The sequence below is a fragment of the Chaetodon auriga genome, chromosome 22, assembly GCF_051107435.1.
Source record: "Chaetodon auriga isolate fChaAug3 chromosome 22, fChaAug3.hap1, whole genome shotgun sequence".
In the NCBI taxonomy this organism is placed as follows: Eukaryota; Metazoa; Chordata; class Actinopteri; order Chaetodontiformes; family Chaetodontidae; genus Chaetodon; species Chaetodon auriga.
Window position 1 is genome coordinate 12997317 of NC_135095.1, and position 13974 is coordinate 13011290.

At 43.5% G+C, this 13974-nt stretch overlaps 1 protein-coding gene across 4 annotated transcripts in view; it reads left to right on the plus strand.

Moving 5' to 3' along the window:
* The first annotated feature begins 7776 nt into the window (after positions 1-7776).
* sema3aa (sema domain, immunoglobulin domain (Ig), short basic domain, secreted, (semaphorin) 3Aa) overlaps positions 7777-13974 on the plus strand; it is a 37835-nt gene continuing 31637 nt past the window's right edge. Inside the window, exons 1-2 of one of the 4 annotated variants that reach the window (XM_076721847.1) lie at positions 7777-8542; positions 13109-13565. In XM_076721847.1, coding sequence (XP_076577962.1) covers positions 13460-13565 — 106 coding nt within the window. In that variant the 5' untranslated portion in view covers positions 7777-8542; positions 13109-13459. The other 3 variants (XM_076721845.1, XM_076721846.1, XM_076721844.1) reach the window with 3 other exon arrangements.

Consider the following 13974-nt stretch of genomic DNA (forward strand, 5'->3'; position numbering starts at 1 on the left):
ACCATATTATTTTGTATTGTTTACATTTCGGAGGATGTAAATGCACAGTAAGGCTCAGCTTGTAGTGCGACCTCTCCTCTCTCATGGTGCACCTGTGCCTGTGAGTCAGCTTCAGCATTGCGCCAATACCAACAGGCTGTCTTTCATCGCAGTGTGACAGAAGCTCATGAGATTAGAGCAAAATCCACCCAAAACAACCACACTGAGCCGAGGGATAATCCAGAGCCCAAACATCAGAGGGAAACAGGAGGACATCGCATCATCTATCATCCAACAAGAATCCACCCTGAAGAAAAACACAGGGGCGAGATGCGCCGCTATTGTCCAACCTCAGTGACACAGGGAAAACAGGATGTGATGAGTTTCTATGCCTGAGGTGACTGGTGAACCACTGTGCCACCAGCCTTGAAACTTGTGATGTTACTGGAGCAAACAGTGGTTGCTTTTATATTCACAAAAAAAGTTCTCTCTCTTTTTTTTTCCATTCGGAGGCAGACAAGTGCATAAAAAGTTGGCAGCTTTGAAATGAAGCTCTGAATAGTCTTCAGGCTTCAGGGCATTTTTTAAAAGTTCAGTGTGGCTGCAGAAAAAGCTGTGCTAATTTGAACAGTGCACCATTATGTGCCATTCACTGCTCAGGTGACTGATGTGGTTTCTTACACTGTCAGTCCTCGACATCTTATTTTACAGTCATCACAAAGGCTTCAGTTCAAAGGCGGGATTCAGTGCCAGAACACATGCAGTACAGCTGTTTGAGACGCTAATACATCAGTATCGTCTTTGCCTTTTATCATCTACCAACACCCCACCACACACACATACAGCCCCCTCTGATGTACAGTATCTTGTTGGCTCTCCCTATTGAAATGCAGGATGGCTGCAGTACAGTAAGTCTGTATGTCATCGCATGATGTGATTGTGTGTGTGTGTGTTTGAGAATGTGGGTTGCGAGCTTTGCCCAGTTCTCACCAGCAGGACCAGAGGCTGTTTTCATAGCTGCATGTCTTGCGTCAGTTCTGTGAGACGTCAGGACTGACGGGTCAGAGAAAAGGAGCCATGGACTGAAGAGGAATGAGACTGATCCTTTGCCAGACAGCCTCAGCTGGGGGCCACCATCCAAACCATTTTTCCAACGAGTCCCCGCCTCCACAAACCCTCCACCGTCCACCCACTGTCCACCCCCCCACATTCACTTCTGGACGTGCGCTGATAACAGAATTTCCGGGGAACTGTCCAAACAGACTGCCCTGTGTTGCAGTGGGCACTGCGTGTTGTGTTTTGGGCATGGTGCGAATCAGGATTACTCCCTTAGATGGGTAACGACTGCTGCTGCCTTGTCAGCATTTTAACAGGGACAAGAAAGTCCCCATTTGTGACGCTGAGTAGTGAAACAAACCACAGCCCGATATTTGTCCTGTAAATTAATTGTACAACACTGTTGAGTCTGGATCTTTGTGCTTGCACTCTGCATATTTCTCTCAGGGCCCAGATGGGCTGTGTTGTGCCAGTCGAACAGAGCATCCAAATGACACACTGACTTATTTATTTTAACAAGGCTTGCTGTACAGACACAAACTGCTGACATTTGTATCCTCTTCATCTTCTTTCTCTCATTCTTTCTGTCTGTCTTATTTTCTCTGGTCAAAAGAAGATTCCTCAATAGTCAGCATCACAGTCATTCCTGCTGATACCTGGACACTCTTTTGTTTTTTTCTAAGTCATGGAGGCATACTTTAAAGACATTTATTATAAGATAGTAAAGAGTAATGGGGTGTTTCATTTGCCATAATGAAACCTAATCACCCTGTGGACAGTGCTTTGAATCCATCTGTCCAGCGGTTTAATAGTCGAAGTTGAGCCGTGGAACAGGACGACTCTCGGCCTGCAGACTGTCAGGGAGAACAGTTGAAGGACAGGATTCCTTTACATCTTTAAGGACTGAAGTGTGTGGATGACGATGAGATGAGTAGTTTGGATTTTGCTCTTGCCAAGATGGATTTTGACAGATGCTGGTGAATCCATGAAGGGAATTCTCAAAGGGATTTGTTTGGAGGAAATGAAACTGTTGGAGTGAATTGCGTAACCACAGTCCTGTGTACTTTCAAGGCCTTGCATTTAAAGCAGCAAAACTTTGCTGGAAAATCAGTTCATTCCAATTGAACCACCGCATCCGCCGATCCACCGGGGGCGCAAAGTAGTGTGTGCAAATTTGACATTTTTTGAAGCTTGACCTGCAAATTTGTGCACTTGGCCAATAGCAAGCTGTCTCGACAGGTCTGACCTTTGAGGGAACAGAGAGCTTGAGTCAGAAATGTAGGACGTGTTGTGACTTATTAGCTGTGCTGCACCCTCCATTTTCATTAACCCCCCTTTGTTGAATATAAACTGCACCACAAAAGACTATATGAATGTAAATGAATATGTATATGACTGTATGCGTTTCCACTGCAACTTCTTTTCAGCAGCAGTCCTGTTGGACATGTTGTATCTCCACGATGATGCAAGCTTAAAGAAAAAGACAAGAAGTCCAATGGTGTCCAACTACAACCATTAGATCTGAGCAGAATCATTGATTTTACATTGATTCGGCTTAGTGGTCCTGCCCAAAATGGCTTGGAAAACCCTGGATGCAGGTAATTAAGACACGCAGCTAAATCAAGTGCCTAGCATTACTTCATGTCAGTCTATCTAAAGTTACATTGCAGCTGAAAAACAAACTGCTAGTGTTTCCTGCTCAGCTTCCAGACTGAATGTTCAGCCTCAAGTCATTTCAGAGAGCAGGGCTATACAGTTGGAGGTCTGGTCAAGCACTGAGCAACTCAGTGAACAAATCTTTTGGATGAATCTTTTTAATGACCTGATTCTAATGAGTCAGTACATAGAAAATAGCTACTTTGCCCGTCACTCTACACCACTGTTATAGCAGCACCTTTCCTGAGATGTCCTTTGAAGAATGAGGAGGGGGAGTTAGCCCACCATAGGCTGTTATCATGCTTGCACAATGTGCAAGTGAAAATCATCAGAACCCCTCTGATTTTAATGGTCAGGTGAAATTTAAGCAGCAGCGCTCATAATTCGTTACACTGCTGCAGAATGAGTGAATATAGGGGAGACACTGAGACGTCTCAAAGGGATGGTTGAATATAGTGAGAGGAATATTGGCTAGATCCCAAATATTCACCTTAAGTTGTTCGCTCCTCTTTTCTGAACAGTACTTTTATGTGTATAACTCATCTATAGTGTACAGGCAAAAGTTTACTGTTTAGTATCTGCCTGTCTGTGTTATTTGCCAAGCAAGTGTGAAAGATAATTGGTCACCTAGGAGGTTTTAATGGAGCTGCTTTGATGGAGTCATTTAGTCGCACCGCTTTGCATTTCATCACTTCTGTCTGTCAATTATACTTGATTTACAAGGTATCTAAGGGACAGTGAATGTGAAGCATCAATTTGTGAGTGGGTGATTGCACTAGAGAGAGAGGAGATGGCAGAATATATCATTCATTAACATGGCAGGATGTCCTTCAATTATCCCTTGTCGAATTGGAGTGAGTCATTTCAGTCATTACTCTTATCAGGAATGACCTCTCCCAGGTATACAGTGAGAGTCTGCATGAGTGCGCATGAGCTTGTGTGACTTGTATAAGAAGGTACAGGACCACTTCAGACTTTTCCAGAGCTATTGTGCTGTTGTACAGGTGGGACTCATCGCTCACCATACCGGCCTGTCAGAAGTCTGTTGACACAGATGGTTTGTATTCACCCAGAGCCCTATATAAATGCTGTAAAGCTAGCCAAATACGAGGACTTTGTCCGCGTAAAGTAGTGAATAGAGAGCACATGACAGTTTTGTTCTCAGGGTTACATGACACAGGGTTTCATAAAAAGTTAAAAGCGACAGACATGAACCACTTTCCCCAGACAGACAGGGGCACAAAGGTTGTCTGAAGTTCCCCAAGGTTGCATTATGAGCCCTGATAAATTTGAACTGATAATATTGTGCTAATGGCTTTGGGAGAGGGCTAGGACAATAAATAAAAGAAGGTAATTATGTTGTTAAGAATGGGGTCCATAACTCTGTTTAAGAGTAAGGACTTCTATCTGGAGGAAAAACAGGGTTCGGTAATGAGAGGTGATGAAGTTTGGTGCCAGTTGAGCAAGACTGCTGCGGATCTGCGATGAGTTTTCTTGTCTTGATAAAACACAGAAATGTTTTCCCTTGGTGAAGAAGTGTTGGCCTGTTCACACAGCTGGGGCAAATCACCGTGGAGAAATATGTGGCGGCTGAGTCACCCGCATGCCACAACACATCTACTATATTAAAAGGAGACATTCACCAACCAAGCTAAAATACATAATTTCACTTTCAGATAGCTTTCACTGGAATCATATGGTAGTGATCAATGTTGGACCCACTTCCCAAAAAATATATTGTTCTCATTCATCATTGCAGGAGGAATATTATCGCTTTACTTATTACTCCCTGGAAGCAGTGATTTATTAAGTTATATACCCTAAATTGGCAAATGTTTCTGCTCCTACTCTTAAACAGGAGGAGAACTCAGCCACCTCTGCTCTCTTTCCCTGTGAATGATTACAGATAAAAATCAAATTTTATAGTGCTGAAATCCAATATTACATTTATCGTAAAATAAAAGGAGTGGAAATACTTCCACAGTGAGAGGAGAAGTAAAGCATCGCTGTTCGTACTCATCTATGCGCCATACGTCAGGGGAAGCAGCTAATGATTACGTCGAGGATGAGGTGTCATGTTTTTACATGATTCATATTAATCCGAAAATCTTAAAGGGTGACAGTTAACATGATTAACTTAACAAAATGAGACTTTATAATTGCTGGAAATGAAATAGTCATTTGTCATGCTGTACGACGTTGTGAGAAGTAATTAGATTATTTAGTAGTTTGCTATTTCCCAACCCTAGAAGACAACATAATTGATGGTTATTCCCCTGAGTCATAGTCATTGCATTCTGAGTTATGATTATGATTCAAAACAAAAGGAGCAGTCAGAATCCTTCAGCTAACTCTTCAGCACATAACGCATGAACACAGTCAGATTTGTATTAAATAAAATGGGCTGAGATGTTTTACAGTCAGTTTCCTCATGAGGGATTTTCGGCTTCCGAAACGAAACAAAAAGAAAAGCTCCCAGTCGACGGCTGGACACTCGCTCGGCAGTATGAATGCAGCCGGGCCCATTTGTCCGTCTGTCTGTCTCTCTACCTCTCCTTATTTAACACACATATTCTTGGAAGCGAATGTGAGCCATATTAAATCTGACTCCTCTGCCGAGCGGTAATGCGAGCGCCGGCGGTTAGTTTTATATGTTTCACAAGCGTGTAAATATTTAATAGAAGAGCGGGATGGAGTGCTGTGTCACTGTTCCTGCCCCGTCAGCCACGCAGACGCAGACAGACAAATACTGAGAGAATTTCTTCCTGACAGGAGAGATTTATGGAGCAGCAAGAAGATTCATACACAAGTCTTATTCTTAACCGTATTTCGTCGCAGTCGGATTCTTGGATAGTGTGACACGGACATGGATATACATGCTGTTTATGGTTGCAGAAGATGTCAGTTGGTATAGATGTTGATACCTAACTTGATATGTATGAAACATGATGGCGACTAACAGCATTCCAAACTTGGGATGTGTGTTTGGAGCGTCTGTTTGGTATTTTGTTACTGCAAACTGTGTGCCTACGAGGGCTGCGGAGCGTTCAGACACACTTTTTTGGTCCCATAGCTTTTTGCAGTCATATTGTTGAAACATTTCAATCCCGTTTTAGAGACTCAGCTTGAAATCGTAATCAGTCGAGGAGCTGCGTGCTTGTGCAGGACAAAAACAAATATTTAAAGCTGCATTAATAAACACTGACGTCAGACTTTCCTCACAGGCAGTGTTCATTTGCTCAGTTAACACATGGCAGATAAGGTTTTTTGATAATGCTCTTCAGGGGGTTTGCTGGTGGTCTGGGGGTTTCAGACGCTGACCATGAAATCATCCCTGTTTAACTCCGACTGGGTTCCTTTGCTGCATGTCCCTCCCTTCACTGTTTCCCCTCATTTCAGCTCAGCATTTTATTAGACGCTGTCTAATCAAGAAAAAAATATAAAGAAAATCTGTTCCTCAGATTGGGTTAGAGTAAAACAGCAAAAAAAAAATCCACTGCTTCTCAAATGTAAAAGTGGTGGTTTGCTGGTTTTCTTAATCTTCTGTTTTAACAAGCTGAACATCTTTTTTCAGATTCAGATTCAGAAAAACTTTACACGGAAAATTGCTTTGTACAGCACAGAGTTAGAAAGAGGGATAAAAGACTTAAAAAGGTAAGGTAATGTACAAAGTTACAACAATAACATAGCCATAATAATAATGATAATAATGCTAGTGGTAAAATGTGCAAGTGTGCATCAATAAAACAATAATACCTTTTAGTAATGATAAAAATGCACAATAAATAAATAATGTAAATAAAGGTAAGAGTTCAACTTCAGCAACTTAACACTTTGGATAAAATAATCTGAAAATCAAAATTTTGTGATGGGTATATTGTACAATTTTCTGACATTTTATAGAGCAAATGATAAATTGAACCATTTAGAAAGTAATCAGTGGAGTAATCATTATTAATAATGATGATTAGCTGCAGCTCTAGAGTGGGTAAATTTTAACTCCGGTTTTGTTTTGCAGCACAGATCTATGTTGTGTTTTAGTGACATTATATGACGTCATCATGATTTATTTTGGGTTACTGTTGTCGGGGGCCGCACAAGTATAAAACTTTATTGCTTAATGGTCGTAAATGCCACCTGTTAACCGGCATGTCCTCAGTTGATCCTAAAGGTGAGAACAACTCAGAATTCAGAAACAATGTCAATCACTGTATTCTGAAATAAAAGATAGCAAGCTGCGGTCTGAGTCGGCAGAACTTTTTTTTAGCCAAGTAGACATCAACATCTGACTTGTGTGGTCCAGTAAAAGGCTTGATTCATCCATCCACACTCATTAGCTGCGAGGGGCAGCAGTGTGGGACTTCAGTGATTGTGAATTGCCATCAAACCGAAAGCGGAGAAAGAAGAAACATATTTGTTGTTGTTTCAGTGTGGGCGACCCTCAGAAAACATTTTGAAAAAGTGAAATTAAATTGGCATTTTCCAACTTCATCTGAATGAGTGTGGGCATGGCACAAGCAAGGTTCCAACAAATGCTTTTAGTCCCATCATCACTCCCCCAACTTAGCAAACCCTTGCCACTCAATTAAGTGACACTTTAATTTCAGGGACCGAGCAGGGAAGCTAATGCTCTTTGAGAGATCTCTCAGAGGCCCTACTTTCACTGTGGGTGTGGGTGGGAGGAAGGGCTGAGGGAAAGCAGATTTCTTCAAGGCCTATAAGCTCCCTGATTTGACCATATAGAGGGAATAATGAGCTTCTCCACCGTTGTTTCAGCCCGACTCCGGACTTAAGTCCTCCCCCAACAAACCTCCATTCACAAATGGTGTGTTTAGCATTTACATATACATACAATTTAAAGGAATCCTTCAGGTCCTGGATTAGTCCGCACCCCCCTCGCTTCAAGATTTCTATTGGTCCTTTCCACATCAGTGGTGCCTCATGATGAGCTGCCTTCGGACTCAAACAAGTTAGAGTTCTTTCATCCCAGAATTAGAAATCGCTCAGTCATTCATTTGTAACAACTGCTGACCAACAACAACTGTTGGTTTGCATGAAGTGTATTTTATTATAATTTACTTGCGAAGAAGAGATTACACCGCTGCTCTGGACATAGTTATGTTCTTTCCCAACAAGTGCACGCCAGCTGATATCAGACAAAACAACTCCTCCGTCCTCCTCCCCCACTCGAACGTCAGCAACGAGTCACAGCAGGAAATTAGCAGACTTTATGAATCACTGTTACATTTCAGTCAAATTTCTTTGCTTCCTGTAAGCGGTTCCCTATCGACGTTGTAAAACCGTCAGAGCGGACACATCTGTGTGAGGCAAAGCTCCACGGGAGACTTCCTTCACTAGAAGATGGATGGAAATGTATCAACAATGAATAAATACACCCAACAACTTCCCCTCGTCCCTCCCTCATTGCAACAGATGTTACAGCTCGGTCGTGTTTTCCCTCCCATGGTTCAATGTGGTTCCACTTTTGTTTATTTATCCTCTCATTCCCGTACTTGTCTTGAGTGGATGCGGAAACTGGATGTGCACGCATGGAACCGCGTGTATGTGTGTGTGTAGGTGGAAGGCGTCACTGAAAGAGATTACCCAAGCCCCGTCATGCACACGATGGGGTTGCGTGACCCCATTGTAAACCTGGAGGCCGACCTCTGACCTTTTGAGAAGTGATGAAATGAAGGGAAACCTCCCATTTCCATCCGCCGGGGTTAGAGGACGCATTGTCAACGAGCTCTGGAATGGATTTTTAATGCAGCCGCCACTTCGTTTGAAGACTAAGAGTCGGGCAAAAAGAGCATGCAAGAGCAGGAACAGGTGTCAGCACTTGACTGGACAGGTAATGAGATACAGGGTTGGTTTTTGTGATTGTGAAGACTAATAATGAGGCAAAGTGTGTGTCTGTAATCATGGAACCATCAGACCTTCTTTCGATCACATTCCAGATGTCTTCTCTGTTAAAATTATCTCTTTGTCTGGATTTTGGAAACATTAGAAACTCTGAGTTGACACTTTCACATGCTAACCGAGACGTACTTTCAGGCTTCATATACTGTGATATATAGCTCGTTGTATAGCTCTCACAGACACAGACAGGTTTACAGAGTTACAATAATGATTGCCAACGCAGATGTGTTTTTTTCTTTTTTTCTTCCTTTCCCACGCCCACACGTTCAGGTAAATGTTTAAGTGTGACATACCACTTACACCACTGGTGATATGTAAGGTGATCTTCCTTTTTTATAGCTGAATGTGTGTGATGAAGAAGTCCAGAGTTGCACAGTTATCTCCTTAACTTACGTTCCTCCTCTTACCCTCCCTGTCGCAATAAACCTCATCAATATAACTCAGCCATGTGCTGATGTTTTACCGTTTCACTTTCCTCACTTATCATCTGTTACTGCATCTTTTATGATGTTATATGATCACGGGCACCTGCCCCCTCCCCTCAAATGAGCAAACCTGTGCTCAAAAGCACGCTCACTCTGTTCTCTTTGCCTCAGCTTCTCCGGTAAGCAGCGTTAGGGTGAGCACTTCACCACCACGCAAACGGGATTGCTGCTCTGTCATAACACCTCCCACTTGCTACTGTTCCTCCTCTGCCCCTCCACCCATCTTTCCTCATTATCTCCCACCTTTTCCTCATCGACATTTCCTGAACATGTCATTTGCTGAGTAAGGAGTTGCTGTGTGACCTCTCGTGTCATGGAGTAGGAGGTGGCGTTTGGGAACAGGAAGTGAATAGGAAGCGAAACCCCTGTGGCATAGAGGAAGTGATGCCTGCTCGTACCTTGAACTTCAAATGTCATTTATCGAAACAGCAATTAGTTACTCTGTGCTGGCAGTGGCAATGGCCCCAGGAACACCAGGGTCAGTTGGGATATGAGCAGGCTGGTTTGAAGGCGTGTGCTAAAGCCAGCCAATGGTCAAAGGGCAGTGTGTGCGAAGTTCAGGGTGGGAAATTTCCGATGTTCTCTGTAAAACAGACATCTGGCGTCATGTTACCATAATCATTTTGTCTAACACACGCACACATACACAGAACATTAACAGCCCTTCCCATACCACCGGATGAAGATACACCATCGTATCAGTAACAGCACATTGACACTCGCCACACACACAGACCTGTTTGACGCCTATCCCCTATCCACTGCGTCCTCATAAGCAGGGTGTCTCGTGTCCTCTTCTATTTTTACCGGCAGGCGCTGAAAGCCTCTGGAAGCTCCTTGTCAATGGGCATCTCATTCCACCGCCAACGGCGTGTCACCATTTATTAAGTCGTCATTACTCAGGGCCGCTCCGGCTGCCGCGGTGCCGTGGGGTGTCGCAAATAGATCAGCAAGGATAGGTCGGACTGTTGCTGCACTCCCTAAAGGGCAACCCATAAAGGCGTGTTCCAGCACATCTCACTCCGCCAGTGAAGATCAATGCAGGTAGCCAGGCTGCCATTAGTTTGGCTAATGCAGATAAATGGGAGGGAGGTGGCTGATTGGGGCAGAGGAGAGAGGCAGAGGTCGATGGAGAGAGGCTGAGTGTGAGAAGAGGGTACTTTCATGTGTCTGTCCACACGTCTTTTTGTTTTGGGTAAACAGTTAAAAAGGCCGTTTAGACTAAAGGGGCGATGAGATACGAGGACGTGGAGGCCACGGTTGTGGAAGTGAATGCACAATGGAAGACCTGTAGGAACACATCAAAATTCAAGAAAACAACAACTCCAAGAAGAAGTAAAACAGTGCAGGTCATAGATTTTTAAATTCTGCTGATTTCACACATAGGCCTGGAGTACTACTGCAAACATGTGGAAAAAGTTAAATAAAGCCTTTCGTGGCTCTATATGTGGATATGTGAAGTCTGATAAATTGCCTCAAGTGATGTCGTGTGAGTCAGTGTTATATGAGACTGAAGACTGCAAGTCTGAAAATGAGAGAAGATCCGGGGCTGTGAAGTTAGAAAGAAGTGAGTTTTCCAGACCTCTGCAGCACACTCCTCATCTCTGCTCTGGCTGAACTGTTGGTGGTGGTGTTGCATCATGGGTAATGTATGCAGATTAGAAAGTCTGATATAGTGAGAAACACTGTCATTCAGATGATCAGATCTCAGTAGTTAACTCTGAGAGCACATTCCCTGATTCCAAAAAAGCTGGGATGTTGTATAAAACTTAAATTAAACAGAATGTGAAAACTTACTCATCCTTTTTGACATAAACTCAACTGAAAACTGAAGACAATATATTTCATGTTTGACCTCATCAGCTTCATTGATTTTGGTAAATATCTGCTTATTCTGACCACAGGGACACTTTTTTTTTTTTTTTTTTTTTACCAGTAGGAATGATGGCCAAAACTACAAAAAACAAGATCCAAGTTGTAATACACTGAAATAAGCCTTTGAGGATGGTGTTACGTTATTTTTTTTATGAGTTTATAGAATACACAAAGGCACACAAAATGCTCCATCACACATGCTGTACAAAGTAGCTACAATGGTTTCACCACACAAAACGCTGCTGGGAGTGCTGGAATATGAGGGCACCCTCATGTAAGAAGCACGCACACATACGCTCCCTATAGCAGCACAACTCTCAGGTTGTTTTCTTTTAGTGTCTTGAGGTGTGTGAGTTGACACATCAGCACTCCTGTTTATCAAAGCTTTTATCACCTCACCACTGCTGTCACCCTCTGAGAGGAAACAGGAGGTGTCCACTCACACACAAACACCTGCAGGGGCTAGCGGGGGTTGAGAGGAGCGGGGGAGCGTTGTTGACCTGCCTCACTGATGTGAATGACTTAACCAGATACAGGATCCGTCCCAGACTATACAGGTTAACTACCAGCATGTGTTCCTCCTAACCGGCTGGTTTCATCTGGACAAGTGAAACACAAGTCAAAGGCTAAACACACTGTGGGAAAAAATCTGTAATTTATGTACAGTAAGCTCATAAGATCATAGTCTGTTCTCAAAAGAAAACTAATGTGGGAAATTTTTAAGTAGTCTTCTTTTGAATTGACTGTGTTGAACTCCGCAGGGCTTGCAGTGTGCATGATATGGCTGTTATAGAAATTAGACACTGTTGTTCTGGCTTGCCTGGCCCTTATTTGTTTCTCTCGACTTTTCCCAGGAACCGTGACGGTTTTTCGTCATCCATGTCCTCCAGTCCACCTCCTACGAACTCCCAAACACACTTCAATCCCAAGTTTCAACCCAAACATCTTCAATATGATCTGCGCTGCATTTAAAAGTTAAATGTGAGCTGGTCTAAATCCTCTTTGTGAAGAATGTTTTTGTATATACCCTGAAATTCTGTCGAGGAAATAATCACATATCATGTCACCCCGCACTGAAGCAGCTACAGCATATAGAGTGACCGTCAGATGGTGAAAAAGCGCTAACATAAATTCCTCCTGTCAAAAACCTGAAGACACAATTTTGAAAAACACACCTGTTCTTACATATAATGTCTCTAATGATATTTTTTCTCCTACAAGGAATGAGCTGTTTCTTGAACTAAATGGAACAAATCAATCTCAGCATTTAAGCCAACATGAACAGTAAGTCCTTAAAGTGCTGGAAAAAAAAAAAAAAAAGAAGTTTAAACCAATGACAACTGGGCAGATTCTACTGAATTACTGTTTCCAAGGTCAAGAGCGCACTTTGAATCTCAAAAACAAGTAGCTCCTGTAACTTCAGGGACTTGGTATCAGCACAGCAAAATAAAATCCTGGTTCTCTGAAATAATTGAGCTGATCATTAACAAGGTGACTCTCTGGATTTTAACTCAGGACAAAGATCGGAGGAACCAAAATGTTTTACAGGCTCAAAAAACACAAACTGAAGACCCGTACAGATCTCTGTGAGGGTCAAACTTTATTCATATTCATTTATTTAGATCTGTGTCTGACTTCTGTGCCAGGACATACAGTTGATCTATAAATGCCTTAAACCCAGAGAACGCATTGTTTTAGGCTTTTTAAAGCAAGAGTTGATAAAGGAAGTGATGTTAGAAAACTGATGACGAACAATAAAGGAATTAAGTGCAGAGAGACAACCGTGTATAAAGCTCACCATCCACCACACTTTCTATCCACTACTCTGGTTTCATCGTCGCTCTCCAGTCATCCCGCCCCTCTCTCTCTCTCTCTCTCTCTCTCTCTCTCTCTCTCTCTCTCTCTCAGCTGCTCTCCCTCCCCTCCCCTCTCTTCCCGTGGATGGTGTAGCTCTCTCTGTCTTTCTCGCTCTCCCTGGCAGTCTGGTGGAGCCGCACACAAGGATTAGAGGGTTGCTGTGAGTGTCTGCTCAAAGAGAAGAAGCCAGAAGACAGAAAGAGATAAAAAAAAAAAAAAAAACCTCTAGACAAGGATAGCCTTACTGTTGTGGATAAGTGATCTGATTTACCTTCACACAGGCTCTACCATTCATCTCCTCTACGCCAAGCTGAAGCCTTGCTGAGCCTTCACCTGGGGGAGAACAGATAAGCCAAGGGACTACATAGCCTGGACCTCCACACGGGGAGCCATGTGAGCGGCACCCCTCCACCCACTTCACACTACAGAAGTCCCCCCACAGTCTGCACTCTGTGCTGGGGAGCACAACCAGGATTTCCCACCCCCCTACCCCCCCTCCCCGGAACCTCCACTTTCAGGGCTCGCGTGGAGGGACTCTCCAGGCTCGGCGTACCCCAGCGGGAGACACTCATCTCTGGGCACTGGTCGGGGTCGTGAGTGGCCCCTGGTCTGGAGGCCAGCGCTCCAGCACCATGGATTACCTGTTTGGGATTGTAGTGCTGCTGTGCGGGGCGGTGCAGCCGGGAAGAGGTGTTGAGCCCAAGCACAACGTACCCAGACTAAAGCTGTCATACAAGGGTAAGCCCATTCTCCTTTCTCCCCTGACTCCAGGATATATGGGACGGCGGTGGTCGCTGGTGCTTTTAACGTAGACTAGCTTGTCTGGTCTCTTTCTGTTGCCCGTGGCTGCTCTTTCATGCTTTTCTTTTCATCCATTCTTTCTTATGTTGAGTATTCCTTTTTCCTCTTCTATTTCTGTGGATCTATTTCTGCCTCTGTGTCTCTCTCATTCACTCTTTCTCCCTCTTGGTCAGTACACAGCATCTAACTCTCCGCTTCACCTTCTTTATTCCTCTCTCCCATTAACTCACTCCTTCCCTCTCACTCGCTCTGCCTGTCTCTCAGAATTCACTATTCTTCTTACAAATAGTCAGATTGGTTCCATATGTTGAGGGGTTAAATGTATATATTGGCCCCTGTACCAATT